This window comes from Crocuta crocuta, unplaced genomic scaffold (assembly GCF_008692635.1).
Source record: "Crocuta crocuta isolate KB4526 unplaced genomic scaffold, BGI_CrCroc_1.0 scaffold619, whole genome shotgun sequence".
Taxonomy (NCBI): domain Eukaryota; kingdom Metazoa; phylum Chordata; class Mammalia; order Carnivora; family Hyaenidae; genus Crocuta; species Crocuta crocuta.
In genome coordinates this window covers 4828532-4853343 of record NW_027533395.1, presented here as the reverse complement: position 1 = coordinate 4853343, position 24812 = coordinate 4828532, and the positions used below count along the sequence as shown (strand labels likewise).

Genomic DNA, 24812 nt, shown 5'->3' with positions numbered 1-24812 from the left:
GGAGCGTGACTACCCATCTGACTTAGAGCATATTATGATACCCTGAGAGGTCTGGTGTCTATGTGGGGCACGAATTCTCTCTTATCAACAGAATGGTGTTAGCTCAGTTATCGAAAATAATATGTATATGGCCTTTCACTTTATGAAGCTGATAGTCTCATAAATGACAAGGAATATTAAAGAGAAAAGAAAAGAAGCATGTAGAATTGATTTGAATCCACTTCAAGATTTCAATAGAAGGGTGATGTGCTTTCTTTGTTAGTGTCATCTTTAATGGAGGCATAGAGCTACATTTCTAAATGTGGTAAAATAAATAACATTAAGGATATATCTTGAATGATTGAAAAATCAAAGCAAGTTGGCATTAAATTTTAAATTCTCATGCCTTTTTATAAAAAATTACTGGAAGGACTTAGCTCACATTATGTTCCAGCAAAATGAAATATGGCCTTTTAATGAGAAATGTCATTTTCCTGTGTTATAAAAGGACAACAAAAATGATAGAGCCAGTCAACATTACTAGGGCTCTTATTTTTTCCCTCTCTCCCATGTATTTCATTTTACTATACTTATCAAGCCCTTTCTTTTCCTTTGGGAAGGAAGAGGAGTATGGCTGGGAAATATTACTCAACATGTATTTATGGCTGTCATTGTTTTTAATAGTGAATAGACATAGTATGAATTTTCTCTTTGTGTCTGCTGTCCTTTACACAATTCTAATAATAAACTTCAATTTTTTTCCCTTTCTGGATCCTAGATTCCCTTTACAAATATTAGCTAGTCAAGCTTTAGCACCTTCTGCAAAGTGTGGTCTATTATTGACAAGTAAATTGAGAAGCCAAGACATCGTCACCAGTCACCAGGGAGGAGAGAGGAGCAGAAATAGGAAGCTTATATGTGCTTCCTAAAATTTGCTTCAGTCTGGAGCATACTTTATAAGTGGTGTGACTATTCCAGAGAGGGCAGAAACATTTGATAAACAATAATCAACTGCAAGAAATATGGGGGAGTTCGCCTGCATCAGGACAGGCCAGAGCTGAATGCACTATGGCCTGCTGGTTAATTCTAGAAGACCCTCAAAAGGAGGTGGAATTGTTAATAAGGAAGCAAAACACCCTGTAACAGATCAAACTGAATCTTATATCACTGACTCTCTTTGAGTAGCCTGGCCCATAGAGTGCTGGGGTGATTTATACAGTCTAATCCACCACCTGGGAAATTTTATTTCCACCTGTGCAGCCAATGAGCTAGCTAAGAAACATAAAATAGTTTCCCAGGGGTTCACTTCTGTCCAAGATTTATGGGGCTCACAAGCAATCTCTTCTCCCTGTCCAGCATTTCTCAATTTCCTCTGATTCTAGCCCTTTACCCAAAATAATGCCAATAATACCTGCCTCATATAAAGACTATAGGTGGCAGACATGGCAAGATGAATGAAACATTATTAGTTAGTGTATTTTATATTTTATACCAAAATCCATTTTTAATTTTTTTAAATTTTTAATGTTTATTTATTTTTGAGAGAGAGAGACAGAATATGAATGGGGAAGGGGCTGAGAGAGAGGGGGAGACACAGAATCTGAAGCAGGCTCCAGGCTCTGAGCTGTCAGCCCAGAGCCCAACGTGTACCTCTGACTCACAAACCACGAGATCATGACCTAAGCTGAAGTCGGACACTTAACTGACTGAGCCACCCAGGTGCCCTCCTAAATCCACTTTTAATTGTGGGAAATCCATATAAACTTTGGACCTCCAATGTTCTTCACAACTGGTCCATAAAAACTGAAGATTTTAGTTGTAAAAGATAAAATGTTCTAAGACAATGGAAAAGGATGTTGTCACCCTGTACTATGTTTGATAGATAACGAGACAGAGGCTGGAAAACTATGAAATTACTTTCTGCAAAATGATGGGGAGTTGATATATGGTTTAGAGCAACTGAAATTCCAGACTTCCATTGCTTAAGACGGAATGTCCAACTGCATTATTAGACTTCTTATGGAATTGTTTTAATTATCCATATGCAGTTTGCTGTCTATACTTGTAAATAAATGTCTGGTCCTTATGTTAATATTTATATTTCTGAATTTCTAAGATTTTAATATTAGGATGATCAGTGATTCTAATTTACCTTTTAGAAACAAGATCTAGAGTAGATCTATCTCACAAGCATTTAGCAGATGGCCTAATTGGTCCTGGTAAAGGTCCATGATATGGTATCAAATTATGCACACATACATACATAATTTAGCTTACATACTTTTTTCTTTAGCAAATGCCAAGTATTGGATGCCTTTGCACATTCTTGATTTAGTTAGTTTCTATTTATTTTATAAAACCCAGCTCAAGCATTACCTCCTCCAACCTCCCTTCCTGACCTCCCTCCCTTCCAGTCCAGTGTAGTGGTTCCTCTGCTGTGCTCCCACAGCACGCATTCATGTTTTTACCAGCACACTCATCATACTGGGATATAACCGTTAGTTTACTTGTCTCTTCCCCCCCCTCCATTGCTTTATATTCTCCATGAAGGAATAGGCCATATTTTTATTTATTATAAATCCCTCTTATACGATAAGCTAACGAATTTAAACTTGATCTTGAAAGTATTGGAAAGAGTAAGAACACTTTCACATAGGGAAGTGATATAAATAGTTGTGTGTCTCTGAGTGTTCACTTACTCTGTGATATGAACTATGGTTTCTAGATGGTGATGACTGAAGGTAAGAACAGCTGGGGGATTATTTCAGTAGTTTGGGAAATTGGAAAGAGTTTGTACTAAAGTAGGGGACTGCTATTGAAGAGGTGTGGAGAGAAAAAAAATGTATGTTAAGGTTAAACCATTTTGAGATTTGTACGTTGTCTACTTTTTCACCTTACTCTTTATACTTAATCAAAGTTATTTCCCTGAGTTACTGGCATGTACTTTTGAAAAGATGTTGATAATATTCTCTGAAACAGGAGATAGAGCTGGAATATACAAAATCAGGTACATTCAGTTTTGAATATCTTAAACTTGAATTTTTTATTGGTATGCCCTCCACGAATCTCAAAATGGAGGGGAGCATATTATCATACAGGAAGAGTAGTACATCACATAGGAAATATGGAGACTTAAAATGGAAAGTTAGGAATAAGAATGCTAAGTGACAAATAAGGGGGCAAAAGCAAAGAGGAACTATTAAATTGCAAACAAAACCAATTAGAGCAAGAGGAGCTGTTGGCTAACATTAGATTATAACACATGTCACTCTTTACCTGCATCTCCTGGGTCCTCACCCATCAAGAGTCTATCCCTGTCATTCTTAATCTGTAACATGTATTTGCTCAGTAACATGTAAAGCAAGAACTATTATTGTCCCAGGAACATGCAGCAAAGACCAAAGATTGGGTGAAACTCTTTTCCTTCCCTTCCCCAGTGTGGTGCTCTCATAATAAATCAATCCTTGCTTTCACTTTCCATCTGAAAAACTCAATTCATGGTAAATTGAAACAAATAAAACTCCACATAATACAAATTGCATTCAAAGTGTTCAGTTCTTTGTTGGCTGATGATATGGAGAGATTGTTTTATCAGCTTTGAAGGAAATATTCATCACCATTTTGGCAGCTTTGTCACTCACATTTGGAAGCATCCCTTATGTTTAACTGAGGAGAAAAGCCAAGAATGAGCTCTTAAAATAAAGGTGTAAAGGTGGAATAATTCTGGGCTTTGCTTAACCACTCAAAAAAAAAAAAACAAACCAAATCAAAACAGAACAGTTGAATAATTCAGACCTAAAAAGTCAAGGCCAAGTTGTTATCTCATGCCCTGTAAACATATGGATGGTCATTTTATTTTCCTTGAGGCAAAAAATAGAACATATCAGGTCATACTGTTAATAAATTTTGGTCCAGTTGAAGCTGCTGTTTCAGAGCTCCTGCCTCAATCTGGATAATTCAAAAGGTGGCCTGAAGTATACGACATATCCCCTCACTGTAAAACAAGTGACAAGGTGACTTGCACATTCATTTCATGCAAGTCATTTATTTCCTAGAAGAGTAGTAAGATTTGCTCATGACAAGTCAGTAGAAACATCTGAAGGATCACACTGAAGTGCAGAAAAGCTTACCAGTTATTCCTAAATTCTGTGATTCAATGGTGGCACGTTTCAACACGAGACATAAGCCTTTTCTTACAAAATTGTAGGAGTTTAGGCAAAGGTGAGAGCAGCTCAGGTGGCCATTAGGAAATAGAATTCCCACTGAGGATTACAGGAAAAGTGTCCATGAGATGTTCGTGCCTCCGGGAAAAATCAGGCCCTCACACCTAATTCAGAGAACAGTCACTCTTCCTTTTCTCATCCATCATCCTGGGTGCTATTCACCCAGCACAGTTAGAGAGCACAGTTGGCCAACTAGCATTCTGCAGACGGTATGCTGGGGGTCCAAAGAAATTATTGTTTCATTGTCTCCATGTAACAGGAAGCCATAGACACCAAGGTGAAGTGGAAATATATTTCATTACTTTGTTGAGGCACAGATGTCCCTACCTCCTGTTCTTCTTGTAACTGCCTGCTTTCTTTAAAATTACTGAGAGCTGTGGGGCACCTGGGTGGCTTAGTCGGTTAAGCGTCCGACTTTTGCTTAGGTCATGATCTCGCGGTTCGTGGATTCGAGCCCCGCATCAGGCTTTGTGCTGACTGCCAGCTCAGAGCCTGGAGCCTATTTCAGAGTCTGTATCTCCCTCTCTCTCTGACCCTCCCCTGCTCACGCTGTCTCTCTCCCTCTCTCTCTTAGAAATAAATGAAAATATTAAAAAAAAATTACTGAGAGCTGAGGGTGAAGAAGGTAACTCAGGCTTGTCTCTTAGATGACAAACAGCTGCTGAGTTTAGCTCGAAAGTCGAGTGAATCGGGGTGAAAAGCCACACAAATCAATTTCCAGGACTGTATGTTTAGAGCAGCCAAGAAAGGATTTGAAATAAATTTTTGGCTAAACATGAAGTAAATGAGTGTCTAGAGAAGGGGAATGACAGATGTAGCATCAATGTGTGAGGAAGTGTTTAGTACATTTTGCTAAGTATTTTCTGTTCTTCATGATCAAATTTTCACGCGAAGATTGTATTTTCCTGCTTTCATGATGATGGTGTGGTCATGTGGCTTGTTTTGTCCAATGGAAATGGAGCAAAATATGTGTTACTTTCTGTTAGAAGTTTTAAGAGTCATGTGTCAACTGCCTCATCTATTTTCCTATCAAGGAAAATAAGGAAGCAGGGAGATAAAGCTTCCCACTGCCTAGGTCCATTATGAGGACAGCATAAAACAGAGCACTCTAGCTGACCCGTGATTGACAGGTTGTGTGAGTTAATAATAAGCCTTTTACTCTTTTAAGCCACTCAAACTCAGAGATTGTTTATTTTATTTTAATTGTGCTGTTTGTTGTTTTTACTGCAGCACAACCTAGCCTACACTGACTGATGTAGTCAACTAGAAAATGAAATTTCCAGATGTAGAATCCCAATTTACTTACTTGTATCCTAGTTTTTGGTCTACAATACAAAGCTGTGAGCAAAAGCACATACCAATACATGTAACAAATCATATGTGGTCAAGAAAATATGGCAGTAATTACATGTGCTGGATGAGTGATACTTACGGTTACGTAGCCAGTTGGTCTTAGAAATCATGCATGACCTCAGTAGTCACATCTATAATTAGGTATCACAGAGAAGTATAACTTTGTCCAAAATCATCATCACAAATGGAATTATTCTGTTAGGCTTAGTTTTGCATTTCTCTCTCTATAACTCAATCCTAATCTCACTCCCCAGGTAAATCTATATGTATTGGCTGTGACTGTCTATGTTTATTGGTTAGGACTGAGATCAAGTGTAAATAACAACCACCACTCACTGGGGCACCTGGGCAGTTCAGTCGGTTAAGCATCCAACTCTGGACTTCAGCTCAGGTCATGATTTCATGGTGGTGAGTTTGAGCCCTATTGTCAGCACAGAGCCTGTTTGGGATTCTGTCTCCCTCTTTCTCTGCCATTCACCTGCTTGCTCTCTCACTCAAAATAAATAAAAGATAAATAACAACCACCACTAACCTAAGTAGCTTAAACAAACAGGAGTTGCTGTTGCTTTTTTCACATATCAAATATTTAGAGATTGGCACCTAGTCAAAGTTGTTTTCAAAATCTAGATTCTTTTGTCTATTCAGTCCTTACTATCTTCTCCTCCATTTTTATGCGTGATGTACCATGGTTACAAAATAGATGCTGTGCCTCCAGTCATCACAGCCACATTTGGAGTAGGAAAATGGGAGGAGAAAGCAGTATGTTATAAGCAGAATTCATTTCAGTCTCACTGGCCAAGACTGTCAGATGCTCAAGGCAAGAGATTCTGAAAAACTGAAACCCAGCATTTTCACCATTGGCTTGGACAAATTCTTCTCTTGAAAGTGAGCATATTCTCTCCCAGAACAAAATCAGGGTTCTTGCTGGCCCTGAAGAAGAGAATGAGTACAATATTCATCCTACCACCTGTTCATGTTTGTTCTGGGTCATGAGATGAAAGATGATGTCTCCTCAGTACACCTGATGAATAGTGTATTGCCCAATCACCTTTTATTGTTGATTAAAAGCAAGGACATAGAAAGTTCTTTGGAATAATGAAAATTATTTATAGTACCCTCTCCTAGAGGCTCATGCCATTGCAGCTACTTTTGTTTCTATGAATTAAGGCTCTTGAGCTATGTCAGAACAAAGATTGAGAGGGCTTGACTGAATAGCATTGTTAGAAATCTATAGGAATATGCGCAGTGAGCAAGGTGGCTTGTTAATTCAAGTTGCTGCTAAATTCACTGGGACAGTAACAAACACCAGGCTTTGGATTCAATTCGACCTGAGTGTGACTCAAGAATTTGCTACGTTACTTTACTACTTTATGACCACATGGATAGGTCATTTTACCTCTGTGGTTCTCACCTCTATATGTGATAATCACCTTAACCTTCAGGATTTCCAAGGAAATTAAGTGTTAATAGTTCATTAATATCTGCTAGTATTACTCATAAGTTCTTCACAAAATAAAAACACTGGGAATATTTTAGAAAAATACGTAGTAGAAGGGGAACAAAGTGAAGGTTCATGTTGGGGCAGTAAAACATTGGCCCCACATTCCACTAGGAACTCCATTTGCCTCACTACTTTAAGCCATTCTTCATAACAAAAACTTGCCTTTGGATTAAAATAAAGTCTGAAAAATCTCTATTTTTTCAATTTCTGTGAGCCCTAGCTATCAGCTTTCTAACAGATTCCTTAAATTATTCCTTATGCCATAGTGTTGTATAATTTATACAGAACACTCTCTCCTGTCTTGTATTATTTAATTCTCCAAAGTGTTTGGTGAAAGGATTTTATATGAAAGCAGTGACACAAAATAAAGTGGCATTGTACTAGTGTCTTGCATCTTTAATAAAGTTGCTCTCAAATAACATTTCAGTAAATGAAATGTACCCAGCAATGGCAAATTTTCATATATCAAAGGTATGCTCTGACCTGCTTTGGGACATAAAGCCTAATGCCATAATAGAGCCCAGAGGTTTGTGTTTGATTTGATTTGGCTTTCTTTCTTTTCTTCTAAAGAAGATATTACCTACTTTCCAAAATAATAATCATAAAAGTAAAAAACCCATCCCATCCAATGACAGAGAAAAAGCATCATTAGGATACAAGGCATTCAGTGGCAATGTTAGATTCTAAGCTTTTTGAGAAAAAAAATGCACACACACACACACACACACACACACACACACACACACACACCCCAAGAAAGGGAAAGGAAGCTTTGTCAACCTTAATTATTTATAACATATTTCCAGAAATGTTCCAAGCCTCATTCTGTAAGGAACTGTCAAACGTGAAATACAGAACAGAGAGAGAATATCCCTTCAGGACTAAGTAAAGCGTGAGTGAGGTTTATGATTAAGGACACATATGTGTAGACAGAGTGACTTCAAATGCCCAAGAGCAAATACAGTTAGGGGCTGCAAATGGAGTCACTCCTACTGGCGAGGGGAGATGGAAGCAAAAGGCCTGACAACCATGACATCCTGATCTTGCACCTTCACTGCTACAAATCAGCCTGGCTCATCCTTCCAGGGTGAGCTGTTTACTATAATGGGGAATAATGGTCTTTCAAGGCAACAAAAATGCAATATTTGTCTTCTAGAGGAGAGAATTTTTTTGCCCCAGGTAAACATCTCCACGTTAAACACTGATGGGCACTGAGCAGACAGCTCTGCTCCCATTCAGTGCCTGATAGGGAACCAAAGTGCTCAAGGCAGGGCAACACTCATCCACTTCTTTCTGGAGTTTGGGGACACATTAATCTCCAAGTTTAAGAGTCTTCTGTTGAAAGGTAAGCATTTCACGGAAGAATGACAGCTAAGAGATTGTCAACAAACTCACGGGACCAAGGTCTCATGATGGCCAGAGTCTGATGATGCAAGTGGTGATAGAAATCACAAAGGCACACAAGATATCTGATCTATTTAACATATGTAATGAGGACAGCCTTATTTAAAAGTGGGAAGAGAAATCACAGACCTACTTTTCCATTACCTTTTTTATTTCCAATTCTTTCCTTCCCTCTAGTTCTTGCCCTTGTAAATGCAATGCTTTTAGTTTTCTCAAGGAAACCTGGAAGTCTGAGGAAAGATCAACAGCTTCTTTACCATTTAAACCTTGGAGAGAAATGTCACAGTTAAATAGGACACTAATCCTTGAAAACCTGCTATGTGTTGGGGACTCCACTAGGCATCCTTGTATATGCTAATCCCTATAATCCTAAGGTTATCTTATAAAATATTATTCTAACTTTATAAAACTGTAAAGAATTCTTTGTAAAAGAAATGAATTTGCTCCTGATAGTGTCACTAATAGCTAGCAAGCAAGATTTGAAACCAAATATGCCTATATACACTATATAAATATTATTTTCAAGATGAGAAAAGCAACTGATAAAATCACTGGGGTACTGATAAATGTCCTTCCTTCCATCAAAATAGATAAAAATTTTCATAACCATATTTCTTGTTTTCCTCCTTTTTTCTATCCCTTTATTTCTTCAATAAATGTTTTATGAAAGGCTGAAAGGATGAAACTAGGGCAATAGATAAAACAATACCCCATTCTTGGGATGGTTATATTCCAGTGAGTGGGGTACAAAAAATAAAGAAATGAATATATGTTGGGTAGCAAAGAACACTGTGAGAAATGTAAAACCACAAATGAGGATAGAGAGTGAAAAGCTGAGGCCAAGATTGTGGTAGTTTTGGTGGTATTTTCTGGAAGTCTTTGTCATAGCATGCAATTTGAGCAGACTAAATGAAAGAAGTAAAGAGAGGGAACAATAAGTGCAAAGCCCTGAGGCAGAACCACACGTGGAGTAATTAGGAAGAACAAAGATTTGAATAGAAAATGAATGAAGAACAGAGAGGTAGAGAGAAAGTAGGAGATTAAATTAGAAAGACAGCCAAGGGATAAATTACATGGTATCCTGAAGGTCATCATAGAACTTCAGCTTTTAACCTGAGTAAAAAGGTTTCAGTATAGAATAATGACACAGTCTTTTGCAAGAGGTACATGGAGCTAGTAAGAAACATTCAAAGTCTGGATTTATTTTAGTTAGAGCTAACAGGCTATACAAATGAATTAGATGTAGAGTATGTGAGAAATGGTGAAAAGACAAAAATCATGGCATGAGTCATTATAGTATGTTGTACACCAAGCATTTGGGTGAAGGTAGGAATACTCTGAGGTCTTTAACCTGGCTATAGGTTTGGTCTACAACATCATTCTACCCATCTGGTGGATTTTGTAGTCCTCTTTCCTTTGGCTTAGGCCTATTGTATTGAGATTCTAGAGACAGCTTTTGCTATCCAACTTATATTACATTATCAATTTGTTATTCATACAAATTTGTTTCAGGGCAAGTTTGATTTTGTTTCTTTCCTCCCAGTTTGCTTGCAATCTTAGCAAATTGTTCAAGTATGAATCTCTGTCATGAATCCTTTAGAAATGAAAATGCCACGTTTAATGGCACAAAGCATATCCGAGAGTTGGGACTCTTGTACTATCAGAGAAATGTTCATTAGAAAGAAATGTGACATCAATACTGCCATTGCTCAATTCAAGTCTAACAATGCAAATACAAAGCCAAGAAACATTGTTTTGTTCTCAAGTTACTCTATCGATAAAGAAAAGTTGTGTGCTGCAGAGTCACACTTTTCCAGGAATACTCAGGCAAGGAAGAGAAGATTTTTGTGACTCCAGAAGTTGTTTGGACTAATCAGGACCACTATCCATTATTGATATCATAGATCATATTGACCCCATAATAATAATGTAAGAAAATGGAAACATTGAAGCACATTATTTGAGAGCTTTCCCTAGCATTAGACAACTGGTTTTAAGGATTTTCTTACACACTGACTACTTGTGAACTTTAGTGGCTTTATGCAAAGTGTGTATGACTGGGCTCCCCTGAAGGTATTTTCTTAGTATGAGTCCTTGAGTTTTTTTCTCAAATTATTTGTCCTGAATACCTATGTAGTTGTTCTCCAGACTGTAACATTGAGAAGTATTCATTGTAGACATAAATGGCTCTACCTCCATAGCAAAGAACACTATAATCCTTTAAAGTAAAAACCTTGACTTAAAAAAAAGTAGATTACAATCGAAAAATAATCCTTATTCATATTTGGCTACTTAAAAATTACATAGAAGTAAAAAGAATAAGTTAAAACCCTGCACAACCTTGCATAAACTCAGAGTTTAGATCATTATATAATATTTTTATTAATATAATTCTATCTTGTTTCCCACAGTATGTACATGTATTTGTAGAAACATAGGTATATTTGAGTGTATGTAGATTTTTAAGCAAATATCGAATTATGAAGCTGCACATACAATTTTGTGATAGCTTTAAACACTTTAATATAATTATATTAGTTTCTTATTTCTACTAGAAAAAAAACAAATACATTGTAATAAATGCTATAAATCCTAAGTGACTCATAGAATGGGAGAGTACATAATGGCAATGGAATAAACAGGTTTGGGAAGATGCAAAAAGGATGGAAGAACACAAAATGATTTACCAGAAAAGAGAAAGATGAGATACAGGTGCTGACAGAGGAATGATGCCAACAAATATGAAGCCTAATCAAGTTAAGTATACTGGAAAGATCTTAAATATAGTAGCATTTTGAAACTCTTAAGGCACATGTGACGAGTGTGCTAAGAACTACAGTCCCAAAAGACTGTAAAAGTATCAGAGATATCCTCCTTCATTTACCTCAGGTAAACATATCTCTTTTTATTTTTGGAGAATAATAACTAGAAAGCCCTTCCAGAAATAGAACTCAGGCACTGGAAGGCAGGACGATGTGATTCACTGACATTCAGGAATTGACTTAACATTACATATACGGACCAATGTGACCTCCACCTCAAAGAGCACCAACTCTGATGTATATATCTCTAGGTAGAAGATTGCAGAATTCACCTTTAGAGAAATTTATTAGTCCAAAAGAAAACATCCCACACACTGACATTAAGGATTCTCAATAAAATGGTCACCTGGTCACCCAACTGACAGATCCACCATCAACAAACATGGAACTTCCAACCAGCATTGTAGTGACTGACTGCAAACTATGAATATACAGCCAGGTCACGTCAAATATTTCAATAATGCTTTTAATAAGAAAGACAGAAACAACTAATAAAAAATAAAGAAATTGGTGAACATAGTGCCAATGAAAAAAGATAACCTCAAAAAAATAAGATAATTAATATTATAAAAAAGAACCAAATATATACAAAAAGGACAAATGGGAAATATTAGTAGCATGAATATTAAAAATAGGATAGCAGAAATCTGAAAGTCAACAGAAGAATAGGAAAATAAACTTGGGTAAATACTACTAAGACTGGAACAATGGGCAGTATATTAGTTTCCTAGAATGGCCATGACCAATTACCACAAACTTGGTGGCTTACACCTCTGGAGGCCAGAACTCTGGCATCACTGTGATGGCAGAGTCACATCCAGTCTGAAGAGTCAAAGGGCAAATCCTTCCCTTCCTCTTCCAGCCTTGGAGGCTGCAGGCATTCATGACTTGTGACAACACTCTAGTCTCCATCTCCATTTTCACATAGCCTTTTCTTCTTCTTCTGTGCTCCTCCTTCCTGTGTCTCTTATAAAGACACCTGCCATTCAATTTACAGCCTCCCTGAACAATGTAAGATGATTATCTCTTGAAATCTTTAACTTACTTACATCTATAAAGAGTTCCTCCCCCCCAAATGAGGCCATATTCATTGGTTCTTGGAGTTATGATACAGACATAATGTTTCAGAGGTCACAAGTCAACCCACTGAAGGGACAAAAACGTAGGAGGAAAAATACAGGAACATTAAAAGATCAAATTAAGAAGCTTAACATCTAACTGAAATGCCAGGAAAACAGAAATATAAGATAAGAATTTGTCAAATATATGAACACTCTTAGGACTGGCAGGTATGGGTTTTCAAATGAAAGGCATCATTTTCCATTTTTGCTCCAATATGTAGAGTTTGGAAGTCATCATTCCTACCCTTATATCAAGAAAAAAGGTGAACAAAATGAAAATCAATGACTTTCCTAGACCCATTGGAAAATGGACTTTGCAGGCTTCACTGCCACTTTGATGCCTGTAGAAACACAAATCAGAGAGCCATAGAGGTCTGCTTACCTAGAACAGAAGCTATTGGAGGCATAAACTGGTAGGCACACTATGTGGTAATTTTGATTTAAAAAAAAAGACTGCTGGAGTCTTGAATACGGACTAGTTTGAAAATCAGAACCTCCTGAGGTCCTCAGTCTTAGACGAAGTCCTCATACTTTCATAGTCTTTATTTCCAAGAACTTCATCATGCTCCCGTGATGAATAAAGATCTGATAAAGTCTACAGTCTTGGCAGGGGGAGAGGAAGAGTAATCTTCATGATATATGCCCCCAGTGTTCTTTATAACAAAAGCCAACTCTCCAAGGATGACAGCTGATTTTACCAGAGCTTATCCCAGAGCTATGGAAAAAGATTCCTTTCATTCTAGCTCTCTCTATCTTCCTGTCTTAATAAAAAACGAAGATAAGTAATATAGTAAGAAACAGTTATAAAGATCACAGGCCAAAGACATAGGCCTATTAAAAGACTGGAACTTAAGTAGAAGACTATAAAAACACTTCCTTTGTCCTGTACCTTTGCTCTACAAAACATAGGCTCTACCTAAGAAGGAATAATTAGGGAAGCCCAAGCTCACATGGAACATTTATCTAGATGGACCATATTCTGGGCCATAAAACAAACTGTAAAACTTTAAAAGAATAGAAATCATGCAAAGTATATTTTCAGACCAAAATGTAAATGACCTAGAAACTAAAACAGAACGATAACTGAAAAATAATCAAATATTTAGAAAGAAAACTATATACTTCTAAATAACACATGATTAAGTATCAGTAGAAAGTTAAAATTATTCTGATATAAATCAACACGAAAACACAACTCATCAAATTGTGATAAATGCAAAGAAAGCAGTGCTTAAAGGCAAATATGTAGCATTAAATGAGTCATTTAAAATGAAGAATTATCTAAAAATAATATCCTAAGTTTTCACTTTAGAGAGCTAGAGAAAGAAGACAAATTTAGGCTTAAATCAAGCAGAAGAAAAGAACTAAGAATTAGAGTAGAAATCAGTGATATTGAAAAGAATAAAACAGTTGAAAAAATCAACCAAACTGAAAGCTAGTTCTGTCATTGATGTCAAAAAAGTCAATAAAACCTCTAACCAGACTAAATAAAAATAAAATAAAATAAAAAGACAACAGTTACCAGTTCCAGTTACTTTCCAGAAAGTAAAAAGGACTCATCACTACTAATTTTATGGATATTAAATTGATAATAAAGGAATACCTCCATTTTATATAATCAAATTTGATAATTTAGATGATATTATCCAATCCGTTGAAAGACACCAACTACCAAAACTCACCCAAAGGAAAACAGCCTGAATAGTCCTTTATCTGTTAAATAAATTGAATCAATACTAAATAATCTTCTGAAACAGAAAATACAAGTTGATACATTTAAAAATGTTTGGCGAATTCTACAGACATTTAAGGAAGAAATAATACCAATGATCCATAATCTTTTCTAAAAAATAGAAACAAAGTACACACTTTTAAATTTATTCTAATAGGTTAGCATATATGATTATGATTAAGTTAACTGATGCAAAAAAAGTATTTGAAAAATACCAAAAAAAAAAAAAAAAAAACCCCTCCAAAACCCCTATATCTTATATCATACTTAATGATAAGTCTCTGGACACTATCTCCCCAAGATTGGGAAAAAGGAACAAAGGTCTTCTCTCAACTTTTCTATTTAAATACCACACTGAAAATCCTAGGTAGTTCAATAAGATAAGAAAATGAAATAAAAGGTATCCACATTGAAAAAAAAAAAACCTATCTGTCTTTTCAGATCTAAAAAGCCCTAAGGAATTGGCAAAAGAACTCCAGGAACTCACAAGTAAGTATAGCAAGAGCACAGAATATCAAGGCTAATCTACAGGAATAGGACATGGATGCCCATTCTATTACTATTTAATACAGTACTGGAAGTTTTAACCTCAGCAATAAGGCTAAATATACAAAAATCAATTAATTCCCAAAAATACTGCTAACATAAAATTGGAATTTTTATTTTAAAAAGCAATACATTTGTAATCTCATCAAAAACATGACATAGTTAGGTATATTAAATTGGTATAATATAGGTACAAATATAACATCTATATGCAAGGAAGTACAAAACTTTAATGAACAAAATCAAAGAAAATCTAAATAAATGTAGAGCTAGTCTGTGTTTATGGATTTTAAGACTCCATATTTTAGGATGTCATTTTTCTCTAACATGATCTATAGATTATAATCCTACTCAAAATTCCAGCAAACTATTTTATAGATCTTGACAAACTGATTTTAAAGTTCATGTGGAAAGTCAAAAGATCCAGAAGAGCCAACACAGTACTGAAGAAGAACAAAGTTGGAGGACTCACACTACCTGATTTCAATATTTATTTCAATACAGTAAACAAGACAGCATGGTGTTGGCAGACACACAGACACATTTATCAGTGAAAGAGTATAAAGAGTCCAGAAATAGACCCACACAAACTCAGTCAACAGTTCTTTGCGAAGAAACAAAGTCAATTCAATGCGAAAAAAGATAGCTTTTTTAACAAGTATGCTGAAACTGTGTCTGTGTGTGTGTGTGTGTGTGTGTGTGTGACTTTAGGTTTGGTAATAAGATTTTGAATATAATATCAACAACACAGTCCATGAAAGAAAAATTTGGTTAACTGAGCTTTACTAAAATTAAAATCTTCTGCTCTGTGAAAGATATAGTTAAGAGAATAAAAAGGCAAGCCACAGACTAGTAGAATTGTTTGCAAAATATATGTCTGATGAAGGACCTATATCCAAAATATACAATAAATGATTAAAACTGAGCAATAATAAAATACATAAACCAAATGAAAAGTGAACATAAGTGAAGATACCTCATAAAAATTTACATATACCAAATAATCATATGAAAAAAAATGCTCAACCTCATTTGTTATTAGGGAAGTGGAAATTAAAATAACTATGAGATACTGCTAAACATCCATTAGAATGTCTAACACCTAAAACACTACCACTAAATACTGGTAAGACATGGACCAACAGGGACTCATTCCTTTCTGGTGAAAATGCAGATGATATAGCCACTTAGGAAAACTGTCAGTTTCTTAAAAAAATAAACATCATCTTACCATATGACCCACAATTGTGTGCCTAGATTTACCCAGATGATTCGAAAACATATCCATGTAAAAACCTTCTTGTGAATATTTATTGAGGCTTTAATCATAATGGCCCCAAACAGGAAGCAACTAAGGTGTCCTTATGAAATCCATGGCCACACAAAATGTGATACATCCATACAATGGAAGTTTGCATCTGCATCATTCATTAATCAGCACAAAACACCTAGAAAGCATTGAAAAGGAACTTTAATTTGGTCACCAAAGAATGGTCTTTATTTGCTCATTTCTCTTTATATATTTCCTTCAGGCAAAAGATTGGATGCCCACTCACTCAATAGGAACATGTTTTGCAATTCCATCACTTTCGGATTGAATGTGTTCTAGAAATCAGGGTACAATATCTCTAGACTGCCAATCCAAAATCCTGACTGTTAGCTCTCAGCCCCAGACTGCATATCCTAGTATCTGCTTAGATCTTACAACTTTTCAGAAAGGGAAATCCTCTGCCCTTGATTTCAGTATCCAACAACCCATATTATTAAAATATTTATTCTATCTAATCCAGGGTTTCTCAGCCCGGGGTCTGTATTGAAATCACCTGTTAGGTGTGTGTGTGTGTGTGTGTGTGTGTGTGTGTGTGTGTGTGTGTGTGTTAACTGAGAAGAGATTCTGATGCAGCATATGCAGAAGGAGGGCCAAATTTTTATGCTAGATATTCCATCAGTGCTTCTCTGGCTCACTACCCAGTAGACCACTAATAAAATCAAGCTTACTATGCTCAGTACCCAGGTCACATAAATTTTAGCAGAATTCTACCACATTTCACAGGAAAAGTCTGGCAGACAAGCAGAATAGTAGGAATAACATAACTGTTTGTGGCAAAGAGAGCAGAGAACCAGAAGGAGCCTGCGAAACCCTGGGAGCAGTCTTTCTGAGTTTCAAACAGTGACATGTTGTTAAACATTCGATATATCTGAAATTGAGTAGGTATCCCAATGTGAACTGATGCAGGCTTCTGGGAGAATTTTGCCCAAGCCATCTTACATTGCTACTTGAAATCAGCAGTGAAATTGGATGGAAGGCTTTGTTTCAATCTGTTCCAATATTCCTTGACATGCACATGAATCCCCATGTAGGATAAATTAGCCAGAGAGAATAGGAGTTGAATGAGGAGGACTGGCAGACAGTCCTTTTGAATCACATACCAGATCCATATTTACACTTCCTATTGTCGCTTCTCTCATAGAAATGGACTCATGTGTGAAATGAAAGAAATGTGGGCCCATCACTAAAACTGTACCTTGGAAAGGATGACAAGGAATGGGATTGATGGATGGTTAGCACAAAAGCCTACACAGGCTCCATTTACCAAACCAATGAACATCGTTTTATGCAATGAATCTCTCTAATAATTTGGTTTGATGATGATTTGGTGGCAAATTAACATCAATTAGTTAAATTTCCTTTCCTACTGTGCCGATGAGGTTTCCAAGTCTGCGCTCTGTTGATTTGTCTTTTGAGAACCAGTTACCTTTTAGCTACCCACATTGAGAACATGGCGCCTTCCTTTCTCTCGTGGTGTTTCTACTGCATTTTGCTATCCAGTGTGTGATCCCTGAATCAGTGATTTTAGTATCAGGAGGGAGGTTTTCATGAATGTAGAGTCTCAGATCCCATCCTAGGCCTGTGGAATCAGGATATGTACTCTACCAGTGTCTCCAGACGATTGGTAGACTCATGACTGTGTTTTGTGAAACACTGATGTAGTAGGTGTAAGTCAGAGTGTTACATAAACAGACCAGAAATTTCAGATTATTACACTTAGCTGGATTACCCTGGGGTCACTCTTCTTGTTTTGAAGTCATGTCACTTTAATGACCAGTATTTTCAGAAATAGTTACCACCCGGCTTTTGCTTTTCAGACTCTTGTCCAGAATCTTCCCAGCTTCAGATGCATATCCAACTTTTCCCCTCCTTTGATTCATGCTATATCCATGGAGCAGCTTTTTTCCATCATAACACTTGCTTCATTGAAACAAACATATCTGTTTATCAGTCTCTTCTACCAGACCATAAATTTGTTCATGATACGATTTATACCTATATCATTTTTCTGTAGGACACTAACAGTGACACAGTATGCTAGTCACAGTGAACACAAGTACTCTGATAACTTCAACAACAGAAAAGGGTGGAGGAAAGATAAACTAGATGATAGATGGTACAATTAGCTAGATGGCTGCCAAGGGGAAAAAAAAATGTTATATCGGGCAGCCTCAGTGAAGAACTAGTATCCAGGAAGAGGGAAATGATCATGTAGGCCTACACTTCTCTCATCTTGTTTACTGTGTTCAAGCCTGGGTTTTAATTTTTAAGAGCATTTGCCTAGTACTCTTGTGTCTAAGGTTTTAAGCAGTCCCCAAGTCTGAGTCCCACCCCAGAACAACTGAATAAAAAGACCTTGGGGGTGTGGGCCAAAGCTTTGGCATTGTTTTTAAAACTCCTCAGGACATGTTTGTCATCCACAGTCTAAGAGGATTGTCTAAAACCAATACATAGGCAGAGAAGAAACAAAAGGCTGAATGTTCTAGGATCAAGAAATTGGATTATCAAATGGATTATTCCAACCATGAGTATCCTGGAACAAATGTGACTTAGTGAATGCATTGAAGTTAGCTTTCAATTTCTGTAGAGCTGTCATGTGAAAAAGGGTGTTTTTCATGAATTTAGAAAGTACAATAAAGATCAATAAAGAGAAATTTAAGATAGGTCAGTTTCAATTCAATACATAGTACATATAACATTTTTAAAGACACATATTCAGGTATGTAAAAGAAAAAAAAAGTATCTTTATCTTATCTTTCTCAAACTCAATTTAACCTTTCTGTTGAACCCACATTTTATTTGATGCAGAATCTATAATCTTAGTCATCTCTGGTTAAACTCAAGTGCTTCAGTATTTTCTCAGTCATTTCAAGTTTAAAGTACAGTGAAGTCAAAATTCTGTTTCCCCCCTCAGGTTCACAGCTAGATTTTGCATTGCTTAAGTAATATCCTAGTTTCATCGAAAGATACTTTCTCCCTGGCCTTTCACTCTTTTCCAAGCAGGCATCTGCTGATATTTCACTTGTCTTCACTGCAATGTGGCCACTGAATGGGTGTGTCCAACAGAATGTCCACATCTCCACTTGGAGTTTAGTTTTATGAGTCATGTAGCGTTTCAGCTACGGCAAGCCTACTCCAGATATATCAGCTCTCTCTCAGATAACCTCTGAATCTTTCTTAGGGGCACAGGAAAATATGAATATCTCTGAAAATACTGCAGTGCTGTGGGAGCCACGGGGCTGCTCGCCTGCCTCTGTATCATGTTTGGTTAACTCTGCTGATCCCTTCCAGAGTGTTAGGTGTATGGAAACTCAGCACCTTCCTTTCTCAAATCCATGAGGGTTTATCCTTCCCAAATGACAACCACATGTGAAAATCATTAGCTAATGCTTCAAAACTATATCCAGTCATATAAAGAAGAGATTTTGTCAAGAATACCTATTTAAAAGTAAATTGTACTTTAAGATACAAAACAGATGAACGTAAGGGAAAGGAAGAAAAAAGAATATAAAAACATGGAGGGGGACAAAACATAAGAAACTCTTAAATATGGAGAACAAACAGAGGGATACTGGAGGAGTTGTGGGGGGCGGATGGGCTAAATGGGTAAGGGGCATTAAGGAATCTACTCCTGAAATCATCATTGCACTACATGCTAACTAACTTGGATGTAAATTAAAATTAATTAATTAATTAAAATAAAAGTAAAATGTACCAGATTGAACATTTTTAAGAACATGGTCAAGAAAATTCAAGATTATGGTATAAGGTTGAATTAAATAACTAGTTTCTAAATGTTTCTAATGCCATGCAGTAGAATTACCCAGAAAGATTTTAAAGCTCAAATTCTAAGAACCTTTCCAGCTTTGCTTATTCAGAAGTTTGAAGGAGGAAAGATAGTTTTTCTGTATAGCTTCGCTCACTAAGATTACTGTAATAGTATTGTACAAACTGTTTTCATCCAGAGAATATTCTTTCCCTGGTGAATATTCGGTGACAGAACTGTTGACTCAGTTCTCGGGGAAGAACAAAGAGGACAAAATGATCATTACTGAGTCCTCATGAGCCATGTACTGGACCAGCTCCTGGCGCCACTATCTGGGGGATTCCAGACATGACACTGCTGATTTTCCAGGCAGAAGGAGCAAGAAAGATCAAGATTACAACCCATTAAGAAGGAATGAGTGCCCAATTGTTGGGGCTTTGCTGAAATATTCTTGCTGAGCTCTACTTCAAGAGAGTAACAACTCATAAAACAATCTGCTTTCCTTCAGGTAAAAGGCAACTGTTCACCAGGGAAGAAAAGGTAAAGGATGTGCCAAGATCAAAGTTGCCTCACTTTTCCTGGGGAGCTTTTTGTATACCTGTGTGAGGTTGTATTTGAGGTACCTGCTCACAGTAAACAGAGCTACATAAAACTGGTGTGTGTCTCCCATATATATATATATATTCCTGGCTTCCCTCAAACCAGACAGCACTTTTTTTTTTTTTTATCCAAGTGTTTTTGCAGTTGTCAGGTTATTAGAGAGAGATTAAAATATACCTTCATATCTCAAGTAGAGCAGTAGGTTAGCCCATTCACATGTAATCAGTTTTAAAACATAAATAGATGTCATAAAATACTTGACTAAAGCCAGGCTCGGTACACTGTCCTGTATGTCTTACTCAGGCACATCCTACACCTTTGTATGTGATTTCACTACCAACTAATTATGTCATATTATTATTTTAGGGTGGGAGAAGCCAGAATATATTTTAAAGCTTGGAGAAGGGAGTAAGTTGCAGGGAAAGATTAAAGATGTCAAAAGAGGAGGGGATGGACCTGGTGAGGATGGCTGAAGATGGGCTTGAGTGTATCTGGTAACCATGGGGATGTACTGCTGCTTTCTAGAGATGCCACTCACCAGGGAAGAGAGCATTATGTATTTAACTTGAGCAAATTGAAATGTTGATCATGTGTGTCTCACCTCCCATGATCTGGTTTTAATTCCTGAATTATAGAAGGTTGGAATCAGATTCTCTCCCCTGTGACCTTACCCACCCCTGGATGTTCTCTTATGCCCTTGGAGCTGCCCTGAACCTCAGTCAGCCCAGATCAATGGTAGAGTGTGGTCTATTCTTATAGGAATGTACATCTGTGTAAGTAGGAAGTTCAAAATAGTACAGTCTGTCCAGAAAATGAAAGCTACCTTTCTTTGTTTTTAACTTCTGACATCCTATGGAGGTAGGAAAGATAGACATTTCTGCTATATTTCTGCTACATTACCATCTTTCAGGTAGAAAAAGATCTGAAACAGAAGAAGCATGGATAGGAAGGGGTAGATAACAGAAAAATCAATATGAATCATATTCCCCTTTTAAGTGCCAAACTTCACTTTAGCTCCTATAGTCACAAAGCAAGAATTAACTCACTGTCCCTGACAAAGGGGGAAGTCTTTAAAAAAAAAAAAGGAAAGTCAGAAAAATAGTTAATTCCTTGATTTTTCTTTCTGCTGCTTCATTACTGGCATATATAAATGCAACAGATTTCTGTACATTGATTTTGTATCCTGTAACATTATAGAGTTCATTTATCAGTTCTAGCAGTATTTTAGTGGAGTCTTTCAGGTTTTCTACATAGAATGTTGTGTCATCTGCAAAAGTGAAAATACAACTTCTTCCTTGCTGATTTGGATGTCTAATATTTCTTTTTGTTGTCTGATTGCTGAGGCTAGGACTTCCAGCACTACGTTAAATAACAGTGGTGAAAGTGAACATCTCTGTCTTTTTCTTGACCATAGAGGAGAAGCTCTCAATTTTTCCCCATTGAGGATTAGATTAACTATGGAATTTTTTTTTATGCTGTTGAGATACATTCCATCTATACCTAATTTGTTGAGGGTTTTTTTTTTTTATCATGAGTATATGTTGTACTTTGTCAAATACTTTTTCTGCATCTATTGAGAGAATCATACGGTTCTTATCCTAACTTTTATTAATGTGGTGTATCATGCTGATTGATTTGCGAACACTGAACCATACTTGCAGCCCAGGAAAAAAAATCTCACTTGACTGTAGTGAATGATTCTCTTAATGTACTACATGGAGCTTCCTCAAAAATTTAAAAAGAGAACTACCTTTGATCCAGAAATTGTGCTACTAGGTGTTTACCCAAAGGCTACAAAAATACCAATTCAAAGTGGTACTGCACCCCGATGTTTATACCAGCACTATCAACAATAACCAAATTATAGAAACAGCCCAAATGTCCATTGACTAATGAATGGATAAAGAAGATGGTGTGTGTGTGTAATTATAATATAGAGTATATATAATTATAATATATATTAAATATATATAATGGAATATTACTCAGCCATACAAAAGAATGAAATCTTGCCATTTTCAGTGACATGGATAGAGCTAGAGGGCATTGTGTTAAAAGAAATAGCTCAGTTAGGGAAAGACAAATATCATATGATTTCACTCACATGTGGATTTTAAGAAACAAAACAAATGATCATAGGGGGAAAGAAGAGGAGCAAACAAAGAAACACAGTCTTAACTATAAAGAACAAACAGGGTTGATGGAGGGGAGGTGGGTAGGAGATGGGCTAAATGAGTGATGGGTATTAAGAAGGGCATTTGTTGGGGCACCTGGGTGGCTTAGTCGGTTAAGCATCCGACTTTCGCTTAGGTCATGATCTCGCGGTTCATGGGTTCGAGCCCCGCATCGGGCTCTGTGCTGACAGCTCAGAGCCTGAAATCTGCTTCAGATTGTTTATCTCCCCTTTTGTTTGCCCCTCCCCTGCTCATGCTCTGTCTCTCCCTGTTTCTCAATAATAAATAAATGTTAAAAAAATTAAAAATAAACAGGAAAGGTCTAAGTGTTGAGAGTCATCGGGGAGTCCACATCAGTCTCTTGCCTGACTCTCGGATAATCCCCTTCTTTCAAGGATGTGCTGGCTTTGTGGCAGAGGAAGGAAGAGAACAGAAATCAGCATATGCTGGCCCTTAAAGCTTCCCCCTAGAAGCGACAGGGCACTTCTGTTTATATTTCCTTTACCAAAATGGCCACCTAGGTGGGGAATCACAATGCTTCATGTGCTCAGATTGAGAGAGAACCAGAATCTTTGTGAGAGACGTAAAGTAAGTCATCATACTGACCATATACTAACATCTCATATGAAAGGAACGATGGCATATGATTTTACATACGATTTCATCATCATGATAATTCTGACTGAGACTTGTTTCCATGTCCAATCTATAGATGAGGACACTGAAGATCAGAGCAGTTGGAACACTAACCCAACAACACAGAGCTAGTAGGTGACGGAGCCTAAATCTGAATTCATGTCTTGTGCTACACCACCTCCCTCGTCTACTCGTGGACTTGGAAACAATTTGATCCTGATGCTTTTCTTCCTTGAGTGATACCACAGGGGAACAAAAACATTTTGAACATAGTGCCATAGCTAAAGAACCAAAACGTAAACAAAAGTGCTCTACAATAACATAAAGAATTGCCCAGAATGAGGACTCTGCATCATCCTCATCAACATTAGAATCATCATTCTTACATTAAAAAGAATGTCTGGGCCTGAACACAACAGTCCTGCCATGTCCAACTGGAAAATAATAGGCATTCAACCACTGGGAGCTACTAGGGTAAACTAGAAAAAATACGAACATTTCCATTCCTCCATTCCTTTGCTCACTTAGTCTTCCCGGTACCTCTGTGAAAAGGTAAAAGAGATCCTGCACTTTGCCTTGGGTACCACAGCTAGGACACAGAGGAAGGCTCTGGGCTAGCTCTGCCATCCCTGGATCCCAGGCTGTGCTCTGTCTACCACGTATTACCACTTCCTTGGAGACTGAGTACTACGAATGTGTGGTTTTGAGGTGTTCACCCTTGGATACTCAACCCTGGTCTCTACCTGTACAACCCTGTACATTTTCTGCTTCCAAGATATGCTATCCTGTTTTCTTGCTTCTTTGTGCTGTCAGTGTGGCTTTTTCAAAATGCTCCAGCTTTAGACACCCATGTCTCACTGAGCATTTAAAAGTCATGTCACTGCCTTTTTTATGGGATCTTCCACAAAAAATGTGTTTGACATCAGTGCCCGGCATAAAATAAGTGTTCAAGGTGTCCTTAAGAGATGACACTGTAGAGAAGTACATGGACACTAAGCATGTTCAGTTCCTTTTAAAAATGTGTTGACCACCTATTATAAGCCTTTGTACCAATAATGTACAAACAAATTTAGGTCTTAATCCTTGAAGAGTCCTCCAACTAGGGAAGTAAATGGAATATAATTCTATTCTTCTGTGTTGACACCCAGACATTTTATCTCCAAAATAATCTCTAGAAATTACTAGAATCTAATTTACTTAAGAAATGATGTCAGTTCGAATGTGTCCTACCAGATATGGAACTTGCCATTCTCAAAAAGGTAGGGATGATAGAAAAGAAGTTTCTAATTACAACTCTGACTAGCCTTAAGGGCTTTCTCTTCCTCCACATGTTTTAAGAAGCAAAGCCAGATAGATCTGGGGACTATACATACACAGGCAGACTTTCAGTATATGTCAGAATGCTTTGCATTTGATAATTGCTTCCAATAAAATAGAAACTGATATTCTCCTGTAGTGTTTGGGGATGGCGATTTTGTTCTAGTGCTTTTATTGAGTTGACTCTTTGTCTTTTTCAAGAATGCTATTGCCTTTAAATGGCTTAACTAAGTTAAAATAAGTTAAAACAATAGTGGTGATTAGCTGTTTGATGGGATTGGGAACATAAGGGCAGGCAGATCAGAACA

At 37.0% G+C, this 24812-nt stretch overlaps 1 protein-coding gene across 1 annotated transcript in view; it reads left to right on the top strand.

Annotated features, from left to right (window-relative positions):
• Nucleotides 1–23894, top strand: part of LOC144218523 (uncharacterized) — a 68287-nt gene extending 44393 nt beyond the window's left edge. Inside the window, exons 3-5 of the mRNA XM_077748456.1 lie at nt 14577–14624; nt 20286–20317; nt 23264–23894. Of these exons, the coding sequence (XP_077604582.1) occupies nt 14577–14624; nt 20286–20317; nt 23264–23326 (143 nt within the window). The 3' untranslated portion in view covers nt 23327–23894. The remainder of the gene's footprint in view (nt 1–14576; nt 14625–20285; nt 20318–23263) is intronic.
• The last annotated feature ends 918 nt before the right edge of the window (nt 23895–24812 follow it).